The following is an 18960-nucleotide window of genomic DNA, read 5'->3' as shown; positions in this document are numbered from 1 at the left end:
AACTTTCATGTTCTTCAAATTCCAGTCACAGATGAAGATAATTTTTCTGGTAGAATACATGCAAGCGTCTTTCTGTCTAGAATTTTACAGGTGAAGAGCAGAACTTTATTTTAAATTTCAAGAAATGACATGGTCTTGTCCTCTTAATTGAAAGAAAGGATCCTTTGCCTCTGAAAATTAAATCCTTCACAGTTTGTAGTTGCTTTTCAAACTCAGCAACCTGATAGTGAAATTGTGTAATCTGGTAATAGAATGCCTGAGGCTTATTGCAATTTTTTGGGCAGTGGTATCAGCAGATAGTGTGGTCTGTTGATTTTAATCACTTAGGGTTTGATTCCCATCCCACTGACCTGGGTGTAAATGCAGAATAACTTCATTGACTTCACTGGATTTACCACAAACATTTCAGTGTAAACGAAATCTGAATTTATCTCATTACATTTATGGCTCTGCTATAGGATCTTCAGAAGTCACTAACGAAAGCAAGATGTGGATCACTTTTCCCATCTCTTTGTGACAGCTTTCTTCTTCAAATAGCATTCATCTCTGACCAGTTGTTAAAACTGTCGTGTATCTGTCTGTGTGTTTGTACTGACAACTCCAGGTCCTTGGGCTAAATGCACACGCTAGTTGACTTTTCATTGTCTTACAGCCAATTTGAATTGCTTTAAGGTTCCTGCAGCTTGTCACTAGATCTTCTCATTATTCATGAGCTCTTTGCACTGGCTTTATAGTCAGTTTGGAACATATATGAGTACATTTTAGTGTATCTGGATGGATGGTGTAATTGGACACGTTCTAGAATACTTTTTGGTAAGTGACCATAAGTATAATAAACTACTGAAATGTAAGATCTAATCCTGCAATCATTTTTTCCACCTCTGATACTGTCAATGGGAGATCCGTCTTCACAGCAGGGGCTAAGGTGTTAGGCTTGTGCAGAACAGGAAAGCAGCTTGTTCTCAGCAGATCTTGTAGCACAGATGTCCTCAGCGGCACAGACAGGAATGTTTGCTGTTCAGTGAAGCCATGTTCTTAACACTGGGAGTTTGCTTTTCAGTCTGGTAAGCCAAACTTGCCATGGCAGACCTTTCAGTAGCATTGGGGTTTTTTTAATGTGATAAGACCAGTTAATTTGGTGCTGAGCCTGACATGCGTTTTTCCTCCTGTATTTTACTGATCAATGAAAACTAATGGGAATCCTGTGCCTGTTTCTTATTTGTGGTTCTCAAAATTTCCCTATTCAGTATTTTAAAGTTTTGAATAAAAGGTGTTAATCAGTGAAGGTCAGAGATATCTGGGTTAATAACTACTGACTGTTACTCATAACTATAAGTAGCAACTAGTTTCTGTTATCGCTGTTAACAAATTGGTCCACTGTAACTTTTATGCATCCTCAGTGTTATTTGGGAATAATGCAGATATGTTAAACACAACCAATAGGATAAGAAAGGAGGAGCATGAAAAAAGGTGAGCATGGGCTCTATTTTTATACCAAAAAATGCCTGTTTATTGTAACGTGGCAATGCAGTTTAACTGAACACCTGTCCTAGATTTGACTAAGGAATGAATACGGGGAAATCATTACCTGTAAGTATTTCTAACGTCCTGAAACACTGGCATATTTAGAGCTAGATTAACGAGCTACTTGAAGTATATTCACAGTCAATGCTACGTCACAGTACTTCTAGGTGTTTAAGTTGCAGAGGAGAGCTACAGGTCTCAGTCTGTTGTATACGGGGAGATGCGTCTGCCTCACAGCAGCATTTGTTCTTCAGGAAGGGATGTGACTTCGGTCCTTTTTGTTCCCAGGGCTTCAGCTGCAGGACAGCCCTGAACCGTTCCCCTCAAAGAATTGAGGTCTACACCCTCTTTTAACACATGACCAAACGAGGAGGCACGTGCGGGGGGCAGCAGCCTGCGACTCGGGCTCCCACGGGTGAAAGCACACCCGCAGAAATGCTTTGACTGTTCTCTGGGCGCAGGCGGCCGAGCAGCCACCAGGGCAGACTGCAAGGGAAACCTGGTTTAGATTGAGATGCAAGGTAACTTTTGAGCTGTGTTGTTCCTGGCACAAGTATGGCAGTTGGGAGTGAAAGCAGAATTTTAGGCGCGTTTGGACTTCAGGTGCCTGCAACACGCAGTATGAAAGGTCACTCCTACCTACTGCCTCATCTCCTCCGTGTGTCTGGCCCTTAGGGGCTGCAGAACAAAACAAACACGTTAGTCTAGAAGAGAAAGCCTCTAGAAGCGTTTGACCGAAACCATGGCTTTATCTGTGTTTGCACTGCCAAGTTATTATTTCTTATTTTGTCACTGCAGGAAGGGGTGATCATGCGTCGTAGCACTTCTGGTCTCTGCAGACAAAAAGTGATGCAGTTGCTAAAGTTATTGCGGTGCTGTGTGGGAGAGACCTGACCGTGTGAGTCCCTAGCAAAGTCTCCCTGTGCTTTCTAGGAACTCCTCTCTTGCTTTCTAGGATTTCACCCTTCAGCTTTCTAGGAGTTTACACTGTACATTCTAGGAAACCCCACCTTCTGCTTTCTAGCTATGTTTCATCATCACTTTCCAGGATTATTTCCCACCTGCTTTCTAGGAGCTTTCCCTATGCTGCCCAGGAATTTCCCCCCAGTTTCCAGGAAATGGGAATGTGCCTTCTAAAAATTCCCCTCTTATTTCCAGGCATTTCCCTGTGCTTTCCAGGAATTCTCCCTGTCCTCTTCCTAGGAATTTTACCTCCTGTGTTTTGGGAATTTTCCTCGTGCTTTCTGAGAAATCTCCCCTCCAAGTGGGAATTCTCCAGGGGCTTTGCAGATTTTCTCTCTGTCCTGTGTCGGAATTTAACTTGTGCATTTTAGAAAATTTTCCTTGAGCTGTCTAGGAATCCCCCTCTGCCTTCTAGGAATTTTCTGTGCTGTCCAGATATTTCCTCCTGTAAATTCGAGGAATTTCCTTTCTGCTTTCTAAGAGGTTTCATATGCATTTTATAGAAATTTTCCATGTTTTTTTTAGGAATTACTCTTCTTTCTAGCAATTTATCATGGGCTCTTGGAATTCACCTTTCACTTTCTGGGAATTACATAATTCTTGTTTAAATAGATGGTAAAAACAGACTTCTTACAAATGGTTGTGTATTAATTTATTAACTAATTTTATGGTTTATATTTGAGGCCTTTTGTGTTGAGCCTTTACTTTTTGCAGGAGGGTAGGATTAGTTCTAGCCTTTCTATCTAAAGAATGGTGCCCCATCAGATTTTGGGAAAACCTACATAACATGAAAAGATATTCACTGCTTTATTAGAACAGTTTGTAGTAAGCTATGTGTAGGCAGAGACTGTTGTCTTGCTTTTGTATGCACGCTTTGCCAGCTGCAATGAGGTCCTGGCCTTGCTTTTGTGTGTTCTAGGTGTTGCTCTCTTATAAGAACAATTGCAGGAGGAGGCCACAGGATTAATTCATAGCTCTTGCAGTACTTGTCTTCCTGTACAAATTATTTTTCATGTGTTAATATATTATAGCATTAATTGTGATAAGTGACATTTTCTTAATTTAACAGGTAAGGAAAACTGTAGCAGGCGGGTGATGTAACTGCTCAGCTCCCAAAGGAGGTGCTGCGTCTGAGAGATTTAATTTCTGCCTCAGTTTAGAAGCAGCTATACCAAAAGTAGAAATGAGTAATCAGTAAGGCTTAAAACCCAGCACTCTGGTTTGTTTTGTTTTTTAATCAAGTTCCGGTATTGTAGATGCTAAAAATCGTATAGGAATTGAAATAAAAGAAGATCTGGGATGTTAGGTTCTGGTATACGGGCCAAGTAGCTCCTACCTTTCAATACCAGAAAGTTGAAAGTGGGAATTCCTAGTGTGTGACCATTCTTTATTCACGATGGACACCGTGTCTATTAGTATATCCACCTTGACCAGTAACAGCTAAATATATTGGTATGAGCTCGTATTCCCTTTGGATCCCTCACTGTTGTAACTTTGATCAAAAGCACCTAAAAATACTTCTGGGTTGGAAAGGAAAATATAATTTGAAATTGCTTTTTGATCACATTGTCAATTCACAATGGAAAAAGAAAGCAAGCTGCAAGTATTATAGGGAAGTGCTTCATAAAGCTGTCATGTAACATTTCCTCCTCTGCTATTTCACTGCTTCTATCACATGCAGCTTATATTGTCCCTGTTTATTAAAAACAAAGCAAATATTTATCTGCTCCTCCTGTACAGCTTTTAATTGTATAAAACGTGCATTTGTCATAATTACTTAGAGTAGTTAAGGCAGACAATTCACTGATGGAGCATTTGAGATTTTGAACATTTATTACCACAGGATATCTAACAATCATACTGTGTATTCCAGAGTGCTCTCTAGTCTTGCTGTACACTGAATTCCTCCCAACCACTCTCATTTTTATCTATCCATAGGGCTGTCTGCCATGCTATCTGTTCTTTAATTGGTTAATTATATCTGTTGTTTTAGTTTCTACACAGTCATTGTGGTAGGGTTTGGCTGATGTCTTGTCCTATGGTACTGGCACGCGTACAGGTCTGAGGAAGGCCACATGACTCTCAGAAGATGATTAAAGTATTGAGGATAGGAAATCTCAAACAAAACCTAAGGTAGGATCAGAGTTTTTTCTTTTTTTCTCTACTGGCAGTAGTTTGATTTAAAGCAGCTGTAGGTACCAGCCTTATTTATTCATTCATTCATTCATTTATTTATTTATTTCCAGTCTTTTAGTAGTAGTACTTTCTTGCGGCTAGACAAAGAGTTCACAAAGATTTTCTGGAAAAGTAATCCTTCTCTTTTCTTGCATAGTCATATTAATAATGTTAAAAAATGTGTCCTTCAGTTTAACGATTTGTCAAGAGAAGACTTTACACAGTTCAGAAATTTTTAATGCAAAAATTCTGCCCAGAAGCAAAATGTAAAATAAATTCAGGATTTTAGCCTTTTTTTATATTTTCAGAATATCTTCAAGAGAACAAAAATATTTCCAATTATCATTAAGCTTATCTCTTTTCTGTGCTAGTTATCACTTTTTTTTCCTGGCAAGTTTCAGATAATCCAATACTGTAATAATTTTATCATATTATAGTTAAAAATTTCTTAGACGGTAGGAATAAGAGTACTAATATTGTCAGAGACTTAAATATGGAAATAGGGTATTAATCACATTTCATGTAAATTGCAGAATGTGGGCTATCAAGTGAGATTAGAAACTATCTCTCATTATAAAGGCACTATATCAGAAAAGAATGTTCTCTAAAGTAGTTTTTGCCTGCGTGTAAGGATTTTGTACTATTGTTTTCTAATAAGCCATCTGTCATTCAAAAAGAAAAATCCTAGATCTGGGAAGTGAGGGGACAGGGAGGAACCGAAGGACTTAAGGATGCTCAAATGACTCCTGAGTTTATCTCTGAGGTGAATCAGAGGTATTGGAGCAGAGAAGACTTTGCAGAATGCCTACTGAAAATTTGGTCCTCCTTGTCTGCAGACATGCAGGTTGTACACTCTCGGCTTAAGCCATTGTTTTCCATTTTCTTGAAATTTGGATCCTTCTTTTAGCTCACTTGTCTCTCTCTCTGTCTCTAAAATGCCACCAACCCTGTAGTCCCCACAGACTGCAGCCCAAATTCCCTGAGATAAGGGGCGCTGCCTTTCTCAGCTGGGCAGGGCAGCAGCTGCTTCAGCATGGGCAGCAGGTGCTCAGTGAGGGATGACCATGAGTGTAGGCACTCTGGTCCCTGACCTGCAGGAAGTGAGCCAGGATCAGTAGTTAAAGGCAGTTTTCAGTGCCTCACTCGAGCTAGCCATCTGGAATGCAGGAACAACTCTCTTTTATAAAGTTGGCATCGTCAACTCGACAGTTTTCTAGGAGTTCAAGGTAGTTAATGGTTCCCTAGTCAATCCCCTAACACTTTCAGGTATTGCCTCTTCTCAGTTCTCCACGGTGGAGGAACTGAGCTCTAGCCTTCTTGCCTGAAAACATTTAGATGAGCATGCTTTTTCTTTAGTGCTTTTTAACTCCCTCTGAGTCTTTTTACACAGCTTCTTTTTTGAGAAGAGTAGACTTTGAGGAATCATGTGCAGACCAGTAGCTCTCCAGAGCAAGCAGAAGAATACCCAGAAATACTTGCTTTTATTATCACTGCCTTGGCAGTACTGCTGAAGTATGTCCTCACATGGTGCCAGTTAGAAGCAAAAGTTCGTTTTTATTCGACACTCCAGATCAACAACTTCCCAGGTTTAATGAAGTATTTTGAAGACCTCTAAAAATATGTCATATATCATTTGCTTTGAAGGAAAAATCTATTATAGTTTTGTACTGTCTGATGGAAAAAATGGTTTTTTCCCATCTCTGAATGCAACCAGCATTCTGTAGACAGACAAGCTGAAGTATCATTTTTGACTAAGTTTTTCTGGTTTTTGCAGATCTGCTGTCCAAACCAGTATGTTGTGATATGCCAAGCTACTTCGTCGTCAGTGCAGGAGACAGCTGTAGTTAGCGTACGAGGCTTTTGTGTTCTACCAGCCCCCTTATCTCTCGGCTTTTACGCCATTTCTTCAAGCAGTGGACACGTTCCTGCCAGGCTCTGTGCTTTTATTTCATTTGGGCAGAGCCTACATAAGACTGAACACATGGCTGAAAGCAGTGAAGGGAAGGCCATAAAATGTACCACGTGCTCAACCTTATTTGAACCAAGAAATGTGGTATTATTTTCCCCCCTTTGCAACAAAGATCACACGTGTTTTGGAGGTGCATTATCAGAGGCATCCAGCCAAGCAGCCAGTGACAGAGAGAATAACAAATAGCCTTATCTTTTGAAGGATCCACCACATGTAGAGGAGGTAAGCAAACTGGAACTGGACCTATCTTTCTTTGCTATGTATTTTTGAGATGTGCTTTCAAGAGTAGGTATTTCTCCGTATTCTACAGTTACTAGTGCTAATTTCTCTGAACTAAAGCAAGGATTGTATTTCCAATGAATTCTTTAAAGTGAATAATATAACAGAGTAAAATCTCTTCCTCAGAGAATGTTGTTGAATTCTTGCACCTAATGACAACTAGACTTTCAGTGGTCAACTTACTTTCAGTGGTCGTAGAAAGTGCTGGTTATTGCTGAGCTGAACAGAAAAGATCCCAGGACTTTATGACAGCACCATATTTTAAATACTGCAGTAAAACATGTAAAATAATATTTGCTGTTAGCTATTAAGTGTAAGATTTTTTCTTGGGGCATGGAGTTGGTCAGAAGTCTCATTTGAGTAATGTATTATAGTTTTCATTCCTAGTTGATGAAAAGTTGGATTTTATATTTTTTCAAATGTTGGTACTTTCTTATGCTTTCTGTAAAAGCCATTGATGATGCATTAAATGGAAGAGGCTTTAATCTAAATCCATACTTAGTACTTGTTTTGAAATCATAGTATTTTTACACCTTTTTTAAATGTATGTGTTCTGAAAGCTTGAGAGTTTGTTGTAGTAAGCACTGGCAATATTTGGGGCAGGTCAATTGTCTTTTGCCTTCTGTTCATAAAGTATGAAGTACATCAGGGTTCTAGGTCATCACTGAATCTGGAGCACTGCTATTAATTATATATATTGTTATTACGTTAAAAAACAACTCAGAAATAACAAAATCACTACATTATTAATATTAGCAGACATATCTTGCAATGGAGCTGTGTGAGGATGAAGAACTTAAATAGAAATTCTTTGCAGTAAAGGACATTTTACAGAAAATGAGACAAGGCACATCATTCAGAGTCTTGCTTCAGCAATAGCATATCTTCACAAAAATGGTAATTAAGTTCCTCTGTCTCTCCCATATGTTCGTTGATTTTGAGTGTTCATACATTTAACAACAGTTACTGATTGCTATTCCTATCTATTATTTATTTCATAATATAAAGACAGCCCGGTAAAGAAAAAGTAAAATATACCATGAGTGCTTTTTTAGAGCTTTATTTTTCTTACTGATGCAGTAACTGCTACCGTTTTTCTTTCATTTCTCTTTCTGTACCAGCTATGGATAATAACATGTATTATTATTTCCTAACTTGCAACTGCTTTGCATTATAACATTAATTTAGTTTAGTTGTTAAGTGTATAGTCTATTAGAGGAGGTAAAAATGCAGAAGTGGATTGTTTCTGATACTTCTTAACAGTGTGTGTTGCATTTAGGATTCAGGAAACCTTAGCATTATCATCCACCACACAAAAGCACTGTAATTCTGCACATTCCACAACAGAGTTAACATATCCAGCCAAAACTTTGGAATTGGCAGATAGCATAGGACTGGGAATAGTTCTGGAGTTCTTTACACTGCAATTATTCATCTCTATTACAGCATACTACTTCCAGGAATCCTTCATTTACCTTGTTTTCCGTAGAGATATGCAGGGTTGTGGAATAGTGCCTTGTTTAGACCCTTATTTCTTCTGTGTACTCACTGAAAGGGCAAAAACTTCTGTTGTTTTTGGATCTAAAAATAAACCACAGGTATGAAAATATGCGCAAATTTGATAATTATACAGTATAAACCCTACTTTTTTGTTAGATGATGTGATCTACTGATATTAAAGACTGAACCAATATGAACTTTTTCCTTTTTTACAGGATTATGGGGAGCAATGAGATCTGAAAATGTGAAATACTTATGTGACTGCCTGGATGAAATGGGAAGGATGTTTTTGGTTAGGCTTCCTGTAGTTCAGCGTAAAATGCACTGGAATTGCTCAAAGCAATTACTCTATTGAAAGAGTGTAAACCATTTCTGTCAGAATATCTTCACTGCAACTGATAAGATTTCATTTCTTATGCTCTCTTGGCAGATACTGTTCACAGAGATCTAAAACTGGAAAACATTTTAGTTAAAAGCAGTCACATCGATGAAGCAAATGAAATTAGACATAAAGGTACGACAACAATTGTAGCAGTTCTGCTTCAAGAACTGGTTTTAATATCCAGGTATTACTGGGAGACCGGACTTTGATACCTATTAGCAGCTTTTGAAATGAGCTACTAGTGGTGTTATTAGGGTAAAACCCCCTTCATTTTGGAAGCTAAGTGCCACTGCTGAAAAAGGCTTATTTTTTTAAAAAAAAGGTAAGCATATTTCCAGGTCAATTAAAAAAAAAAAAATCCTTAAAGTAACCATACCTTGTTCATCTAGATCTATATTAGTATAATCCCAAGCCATTAGTTACAGGAAGCCAGCAGGTGCTGTAAGATGTAATTAATTTTTAAATTAGGAATATTGTTGATTAAATGTAAATCTTAGTGATTTAGAAAAAAAAAGCCTATTTAGACTGTGCCCTTGATTGAAATACAAATATATTAAAGGAGTCTTTTGATTTTAATAAATATTTACTACCTAAACACAATGTGCCGTATGCTTACATCAGTTTATTGAAAAAAAACAGTGTTTGATGCCTAATAAATCATGTACTAATTATCCATTGCTGATTTGCTGTTTTAGTAGTAGCTACTGTGAAAATGTAGGCATCTTCTAAAATAACCTTGTAGAACTGAATTATTGGATCATGAATGTACTATCTTGGGTAGAAAAGTCCATATTGGGAAGCATTTCAGGCACTGAAGAGTGTGGACAACTCAGTAACTCGTGGTGGGAGAAACTGAGAGAACAGAACTCTGTTTGCTGTGTTTCTTATGCAGGTCCTGGCTGCTTCCAGTTTTTTGCAGAAAAAAGACAGAGTTTAAGTAACTTTTTATCAGGAAAGCTGACTCTCCAAAAGGAAAGAGTTGTGTTTCCAGTTTGCTGTTTGTGGAGTGTTATACCTGTATGGAAGATACTGTGAGTGGATTTTTTATTTTTTTTTTTTTGATATCGTATCTCATTTTGAGTATCAGCACTTCTCATGGTTTTGTCACATGGGAAAGGACAGGGAAGAAGGAAGTGAGTTTAGGTAATGACAGTCTATTCTAGAACACCCAAAATGCCTGCAAAGGTGTGCTAGAACATAGGAGCTGCTACCCTCCCCCCTCCCCTTCATTTTTCCTCCTGTTAAGAAAAGAGATACAGTGACTGAATTGTAATACCCTGGAATGCAGATACACTAGATTTCTGACGTAAATCTTCATGGTGTACAGCACAACTCTAAAATTTTAAGTCAACTTTTCTTAGTTCCAGGGCTTTGATGCTGGGCTTCTTATGTCGTGACAATTATTTGAAAGACACAGACTTTTAGCTTTGTCTCCTTACAGGTAACTTTTAAAGGCAACCATAATTTTGTCTCATTTCAATTCACTTTCGTTTCACTAATAACTCAAATACAAGGTGCTTAAAGGTGTGAGGAGACAAAATCCAACAGTGGTATTCCTACCTAATATATTAAGTAATGTAAACTGGGGGAAGGAGTTTTCACTCATAGACACCAGTAAAATGAAAAGAAGCAGCTAAGTTTCTTTTTTTCAAAAAAAAAAAAAAAAAAAACAGAAAAAACAACCCAGAAAAAGCCCTCAACCCTCCCCAGCTTTGTAATTAAAACTTTGCCCACTATAAAGACTTTTTTGAGGGTTGGGAGAGGGTGGACACACAAATGTCTGTTCCAGTGAACTACAGGGCTATAACTGGACAAAAGACAAAAGTTAGAGTTTCTAAATGTGGGTGTATCCTCTCTCTCTCTCAATTTGCTCACTCTGTTTCTGTATAGAATAAAATTAGTGTGGTTCATCTTAAATCAAAGCAAAAGTAACACTGATTTTAGTTAAGATTTTCTAGCCATCACCTTTTGGTTGAATGTTGGAGGAGGTGTTGTATTCTGTTGTCTGGTTCAGACCAGCAGAACAACAAACAGAAAACAACCCCTAGGAAGTGAAATTTTCATTTTCCATCTTCTTTTTCTTAAAGAGCATTTTGAGAGACAGCAAATCCATAGCAGTCTAATGGACAAGCACACATGCATTTGTGCGATATAAGGTGAGATGAAAATTTTAGTGGGCCAAAGCTGGTGACCCAATGAGTGGCTGGCCCTGAAACACCCCTGAAGGCGGAGGGGCAAGGTCTGCTGCTTAGCTGGGTTTGAGCCACGACAAGGAGCATCTCTTTCTGGTGGAGACGATGGAGGCACGTTTCCAGCCATTTGTCTTTCCTGCTGCTATATGTCCCAACAGCCGTAAGGGGGAACAGACCCACCGAGAGCGTGCTGTAGCTGTTAGTTGAGGAGTTGTCCATGTCCATATAACAGTCTAGGTTCTCATTTAGGTTCTTAACAAGCAGCACGCTGATCTATCAGCAACTTGGTTTTATTTATCTTGACCTTCTAAGTCCTGTCTCTGTACCTCCTTGCTCACAGCAACGTAGCGTCTCCACCATCGGTCTGCTGTAGCTGGGCTTTCCAACATGCTTTATTCATAGAGAAAGTAAAATGCTCGGCAGGGATTTGAACTGTGTCCTTGGAGGACCCTTAGTTTAACGTGAGCTTGAATGTCAAGGAAAAATGTTATATTAAAAAAACACATAGGTAGTGGAACAAATGGACCAGCAAAGTAATTACAGGACAAATGTTAGTGGGGTTTGGCACAAGCTTGCGTATCTTTGTGGAAGAAGAGGGACGGAAGAGACCGAAGATCATTATATGAAAGTCTCATTTTTACTGTCTTTTCTCAGACTTTTGGCAGCATTTTGACTACAAACAGCAAGTTCTGCACTCAACAAAAGCACTAAGAAGTCCATCTTTATTGCTAGTTTTAACAACATTTTTTTTTTTTTTTTTCTACTAGGTGGCTGACTTCAGCTTAGCTGTACAAAAGACTGGCAGTAGTGAAAACATGTTTCAGTCTACCTGTGGGACCCCTACATACATGGGTAAGTTCAGCACTTCGGTCTTTTTAAGAGCTACAACTCGCTAGATTCCTTCCAGATCACAAGGAGTCATAGGACCTCTAAGCCCCTTTTTTTTCTTTTCTTTTCTCATAGGAATTGTCATGCAAGCTCAAACAACATATGTTTCTAATCTCATACGATTATCTCTGAGACGCAAAGCATCAGCTTCAGAGAAAGGCAGAGGTATAACTGGTAACAACCCTTTAGTGGAACTCATCAAATCTTGTGTAGCTGCTGTGGAATAAATTGTCCATCATTATAAGAATTCATGTTTCATATGCATATTGCATCATATAAATGTGAATGTTCATAGTATCTGTTTCTGATGAATCCATTTTACTAAGCTATAGCTTCCACTTTGCAGCGAATTCCACAGATTAACACTGTGTTTCTTCACAGTACAGTGCAACCGTTGGATCCCTGGCAGACTGCTCACACTGTCTCTTTCTCTCTTTGTGGTCTACCAGAGATCAGGCCTTCTTCTGAGGATCTGGAGGGGACAGGTTGCAACAGGTATTGATAGGTATGAGGGCAAGCCAGCTGGCAAAATCCTGATACTTGCTGGGGTTTTAAACATGCTGAATACGTGTTACATACATGAAAAAACAGTGGATTTTTGTGGCTTCTCCAAATGCTTGCCCATATACACTCCACTCTACGTGCCATTTGGTTTCTTTTGCTTAGTGCTGTGCAGTAGGAGTGACCCCTTATAGTCTTTCTTCATCTGAGATACCAACACAAATTGTTAAAAATATGTAGACTGGCTGCGAGATCTGCAAGGGTCAGGTCTCTCAACTCTTTCTCTTGTGATGGTAGCCAGGTTCCACAAAGGCCTTGTACCTCCAGCCAGGAATCACACGTCTTCTGAGCTCCTAAGGTTTTTCTGAAGGGAATGATAGAACCATCCTTGACCCAATAGCTGCATGGGTTTTTTTCTCCGCTTCCCCTCAACTTCTTGAAATCGGTCTAGGCTTATTTGACAGAGTTATCTTTCACTGTTGGCTACAGAAAGAGCAATATGCAGGTTTCACTTCCAGTTTGTGTATTCTGAATTTCAGATAGGATTCTTTCTCCTTTTTTGAGATCTATTCTAAGGAAAGGAAGCTAAGGTACGTGCCTTGCAAGCTCAGTTTTTGTCCTACAGAACAATATAATGTCTTCAGCTATTTGTAGCTTTTGTTGAAAGGGTATAGAATCACCATTTTCGTTTGGATGGCACCTCTGTCAAATAACATGAGAGATGACCTAAGATCTGTTGCAAATAATTTTGTTTCTTTGTGCTGTTATTCAGTCAGGCTTCATAGTTCTTTTGAGGCATGTGTTTCTGGTAGGTAAGCAGAACAGCTGCATTGGTTCTTTACATCCCCTTTTCAGAGACAGGTGATGAGTAGTGCTTTTCTGATAAGGTTTCTTCTAACAGTCATGGGCTTTAACAGCCTGCCTCTACTGGCTCAGTTAACTGGAGTGGAGATAAATGGGGCTCTGAAGAATACAAGCATTGATTTATTTAAATTAACTTGTGGTATGTTTGCCTACGCGTGTTCCTTCTTTCTCTTGCTGTTCTGGAAGTTCAAAACCTTAGTTAAGAATTTGAATAGTATTTAAGGTTGTGCAATCCTTTAAGTCTGCTTTGGAAGGTTCATGGATACTTAAAGCCTAGACAAAGTTGACAGGAGATGTTACTGACCAAAGAATCTGAAGTCAAGTGCATATATTGGTGGCCAGAGGCAGTCAGAGATTCAAAGAGCCAGTTTTAATGCAAGGTAACTAATTCTTTTCAAACCCCCTTCTGTGTAAGAGAGACGGAACAACTCCGTACTTCTCAGCTACTCATGGGAAAAAGAGGAGAACTGGGGTCTGCTGCCAACCACAGCTTGAGGCAGCTGACTGAGGAGTGCTGTCACTCCATCCACTGTCCAGTCCCTAAAGGGGATGAGCAAGTGGGTCCCTGCAGTGAGGACAAGGAGCTATTCCAGCTGGTTGTACCTCTGCAGAGCACGAGCAGTGACATGCTGTGTCAGGTGGGGAGTCACTTTCTGATCTATACCTACAGGCTGCGTGAAATTAACTCTATGTCTACTACAACAGGCAGCAGTTAGGCAACATTTTGTTCAGATCTTAGAATTTGTTGTAGAGAAGTCTGGGTTCTCGATGGATGATGTTGCTTAATGGTGCTGTACTGTTCATTGTCAGGCAGTTCTTTTTTGCTGGTTTTTGGGGTTTTTTTTGTCTCTGCTCCCCTAGTCCATCAGGCACTCTGTATAATCTCTTCAGCAATATACAGAACCAATTTCTTCTTATTTTCTCATGAGCTTTATCATGCCCTCCATGAAGGCAACATTCACTTCGCGTTTCCATTCTACATGTTATTGTCTTCAGACTGCCTCAATCTACCTTATATTATTGCTAAGTTAAGTTCATTGTAAGTAACATATTCCATTTCTACAAGATCAGCTTTTTCTCTGTTGCTGGGTGTTTTTTTGAAGCCAACAGGGCTGCCTGAATCCCAGTACCTCCCTCTGGGTACATAAAGCTAATTAGTAACTTCTGACACACTGCAGAAACTTTCAGGAAACTCCAGCTAAACAATGGGATTAAATTCTAAACCAGGTTCTTCTTAGAAAATTTCCATCCAAAAAATGTGTTTATTCCAGTGTAGGGCACTGATGATTATTTGATGTCGAAATGGAAGTTGGAAAAAACCATGAAAGCAGATAATTATGATGTAGTCTGTCCAAAGGACATGCTTTTCAGCGTTTTTTCTTTGCCTATTTAGGCAATGATTGCTTTGCATTTCATGATATAAAGATTTGTACTCCTTTCTGATTTATACTGCATGCTATAACAGACTTCGCTTCGTTATTCAATATAGCATTCATTTTTGAATTCTATGAAGTTCTTTTCCTTAATGTTATATACCAGCAATGCATTTCACAGCTTGTTTATAGCAGGCTGAAGCAAAAAATAAATCCCTTTTGGAGGAAGATAATTAGTCCTTCTGACACATTGGTTGATGAAATACTAGTAGTATTAAATAATTGTTTAAATGAGGGGGTTGCATGGGTTGAAATTCCTTTCCGATTTACTAATGATAACAGAAAAGTAGCATCTCAACACTGGAAGGGACCTCAAATAATTTGATTTATTTCTCTGTCCAAAGAAAGAAGCAGCTGTACTTCAGTCACTTCTGATGAGTATTTGTGCAAAGTGTACTTAAAGACTTCCAGTAATGGGGACTCCATAATCTTCCCTGGCATTCTATTCTGATGCTTCATTATCCTCCTAGAAATTTTTCCTCCTGTCTGCCCTGAACCTTCGGTTTGACAATCAGCTTAAGCTTAAACCTCCAGGCCATGATCTAATCACTTTTTTCATTATAAATTTTCAGCTATCTCACCTGCAGCCATATAATTGCTAGAGCTGACCTAAGGGAGGCAGTGGGAGCCTATGTGTGGGGGTAAGGAAAAGGGTGGAACTGTGCTTCACATTTTCAGACTCTTATTTCTCACCCTATCCATCACAGATATGAAGAACAAGTAGCCACCTTTCTATTTTCAGCAATCTGATACCACACTTCTCCCTGGGTCTCTTGTTCTTTAGACCACATAAAATGATTTTTCCAAGTCCTCTCCTGCATTTCTGATCGTTGCGGTTGACTCGCCGTGCTCCATTCGGCACCTAGCATGTCAAAACAGGCGTATCCAACGTGGAGCACAATATCTAGCGGAAGCCTCACCAATGCTGGGCCGAGTGGAAGGATTGTTTCATATCACTGCAGATCTGAGGCCAGTGTCTAAAACACAGGTGATGACTGTCTTTGCATGATTTTATTTAAGGAGACTGAGGTCCACATAAAAAAAACAAGAGGAAAGCGCTGGGAATCAGGCCATTGGCCTCTTGTTCACCTGGCATATATAAACAGGGTTCTAACCCAGACAAGGGGAGGACTTTTGGTCTTGGCCGCCTCACAAAGGTCAGGTGTACACAACAAGGTTTCGTACCAGCATGGCTGTTTTACGCTAATCCTGCCTCGCAGAGGTGTTGTCTGGTGTCCAGGTTTCAGCTGGGATAGTGTTAATTTTCCTCCCAGTAGCTGCTGTGTTTTGGATTTAGTACGAGCAGAATGTTGATAACACTGATGTTTTCAGTTGTTGCTATGATGGAGAGCCCAAGCTGGCCAATGGAAATATTCCATACCATAGACACCATGATCAGCTTATGAATGGGGGTTGGCCCAAGGGCAGGAAGATATCTGCTTTTCTCATTTCCATGAGTTCGAATCCTCTCTTGTCCCAGAGTTGGAATTGTGTTGGTAATTTCACGAAATTTGTGATTTCAGGGTTCCACAACTGCTGCTCAGGGACTGACTGCAAATCAGTCATAGCATGGTAAGAAAAATGTATTGTATATAGCTTGTTTTGTGTATTAATTATTATCATTATTGTACTTACTAATATTAGTATTTTTCCTCTGCTGTCTTATTAAATTGCCATTTATCTCAACCCACAAGTTTTACCTTCTGTCCGTTTGTCCTCCCCACCCCGTTAGGGGGAAAGGGAGGGGTGAGTGAGCGGCTGTCTGGTGCTTAGCTGCCGGGTTAAACCAGGACTTTCGGTAGCACTGGAATGGTTAAGTCATGTTCAGCTTGTGGTTTGCAACAGTCCTTGAGCTGCTGCCTGACCAGCTCTTCTCCCTGTGCTTACTTTCTGAGCTTGTCTTTCAATACACTTGCAGTCATTCCTGGCTTGATGTTCTCTTCAGATTTAATAAACTTGTTCTTTCTTGGATCATCCAGGTCATCAATTATAACGGTATCGTGCCTAGGACAGGCACCCCCAAAACACCCCTTGATGCAGCCTTCCACTTTGACAACAAGTTACAACTACTTTCTGAGAAGAGTGTTTTATAAGCATGTGTGCATTGTTCCTGTGATATTTTTATGTAGATAGTATTATGAAAAGTTACGTGAATCAGTATCAAAAGCCTTACTGAAATAGAGACGTGATATTTAGTGTTCCTCCTCTAATCCCGAAGCCTGTCAACACATGCTACATGGAGATTTGTTCCTGACAGGTGCATAATAGCTGTTACTTACCTCTTTGTTTTCTTCTAGGTGTTTATTATTTCCAGTATTGTCCTGGGTGTTAAAATTAATGGGACGCATCAGTAATACTTTGATGCCAGCTTTTCCACCCTCTTACAGATAGATACCAGGATTGCCTTTTTCAGTTTTCAAGTATTTTACCTGCCTTCCACTAGGAGTTCTTGAACCACTAATAGCTCTGAAAAGTCTTGTCACTTTTTAAAGTACTCCAGAATGAATTTTATTGGTTATGTCTGATCTTAAAATTTTCATCCTCAGTACTTGCTAACATTTTGCCTGAGGCCTTGCCCCTTTGTCATTGATATTGATTGTGCTCTCCACTGCTTGTAGTTGACATTTTGGTTAAGATTGATGTAAGAAGATATTAAATACATTTTCCTTCTAAGCATCATCTATCAGTCGCATTCTTGGTTGAATACACCACCAGCATCTTTATTCGTTGTCCTCCTACTACTCATATACTTCTAGATTGTTTCATTTTTAGTTATGTCCCTTGCTAGTTGCTCGTCATTTTTCCTTTCTTATTTTGGCTCTCTCTGCTTGTTTTTCTTTGATTCTTATTTCCATCTTTTGTATGCTCCTTTCTTCTGTATGAGACTTGTGGAAATTCACAATTTGATCAGACTGGCTTATTAGTAAAAAAAAATTATAAAAGTAATAACAATTTCCCAATTCAGTCCTTTTGTGTGGTCCATGTATATCAAGATATAAACTTCAATAAATTTGTATCTTTTCCTAGGATGTTAATAGCACGAATTACTGCTGGTTTAAAAAGTATTCAAAATGATCAATTAAAAATGAGAGAATAGTGTGGGCTTTGGCAATTTGGCAATATTAATGGTTCTCCTTCAAATCTCCTTTTAAGTCTTTTTTTTACCAGTTGTGGCATTATCAAACCATGAAGTTAACTGTTTTAAATTCCTTGACATAATAGTTAGATATTTGAAGCTTGGTAGCTCCTTAGAACATAAAAAAACGAGATGACAGTTAACCAAGGTTTTTGATTTGGTGGGACAAAACCAAATAAAATCGGCCCTGTCAATCTCCTTTTCTATTGTGTGAAGGTTTTTATCTTCAGTTTCTTATTGGGGCTAAGTATGTCACCTCCATTGATTCTGGAAGTGAAGACCACAGTTTTTGCTGTGAACTCATAACCACATCTCCCATGATACAGTAGAGAAAAAATCACAAAGATGACCCCAAATCAGCATCTTTTTGATATGTGACTGAAAAAATATGAAGTGATTAGTGAATAGATTATAATTTGTGACTTTTTGATCTAGGATATAAATAAATAGGTTTGAAAATCTTTATTTTAGAGTGTTTTGGCATTTATTTTGTTCATCATGTGATATATCCAAGCTAATATGTGCAAACAGAGGCTGTTGTGTTTTGCCAAAACCCTGTGTTCTTATATACTACATTTATATCTGGAAGAGTACTTTAAGTCAGTGTGTTACAAATACTGCTTTAATAATTTACCGTGGGGAAAAAGAATACTAAGTTTAATCATACAGCTACTGTCATGATGTCACAACCCCCTTAACAGCTTAATGATAAAAGTGAGGACACATCAGCATGAATTGTTAAGGTCTGTACATTATTCATTTAAACATCTGCTGTTGGTTCCTCTTTACATATGGGAATAAATTATACCACATCAGCACATTCTTCATGCTTTGTGTTTAAGCATTTAAAAGTTTTTTTTTGTATTATTAATACTATTTTTTTCTGCTTGGTTGGCAGCCTCTGAAGTTATCAGTGCCTATGACTACAGCCAACAGTGTGGCTTTTGGAGCATAGGTGTCATTATGTACATGCTGTAAGTAGTTTGTAAAAGTAATATAAATTGTACAGACCCATTTATAATAGAAGTACTTACAATTTTGCACTGAAATAAAAAATAAACCTGTATGCCAAACCTTCACAAAAGACTGAACTCTTGTAATTGCTTGTATATAAACATCACAAATTTCTATGTAAAAGATACAGTTCAGTGTTA

General features: G+C 38.7%; 1 protein-coding gene across 1 annotated transcript; it reads left to right on the top strand.

The window, feature by feature from the left end:
* Nucleotides 1-7681: 7681 nt before the first annotated feature.
* STK33 (serine/threonine kinase 33) lies at nucleotides 7682-18784 on the top strand. The gene is given in 5 exon segments (XM_075427129.1): nucleotides 7682-7711; nucleotides 7714-7807; nucleotides 8841-8962; nucleotides 11752-11836; nucleotides 18705-18784. Coding segments are annotated over 5 exon segments (411 nt in total).
* Nucleotides 18785-18960: the final 176 nt, after the last annotated feature.

This window comes from Opisthocomus hoazin, chromosome 7, assembly GCF_030867145.1.
Source record: "Opisthocomus hoazin isolate bOpiHoa1 chromosome 7, bOpiHoa1.hap1, whole genome shotgun sequence".
Classification (NCBI taxonomy): domain Eukaryota; kingdom Metazoa; phylum Chordata; class Aves; order Opisthocomiformes; family Opisthocomidae; genus Opisthocomus; species Opisthocomus hoazin.
The sequence above is the reverse complement of the archived record's forward strand: the minus strand, read 5'-3'. Positions and strand labels throughout refer to the sequence as shown.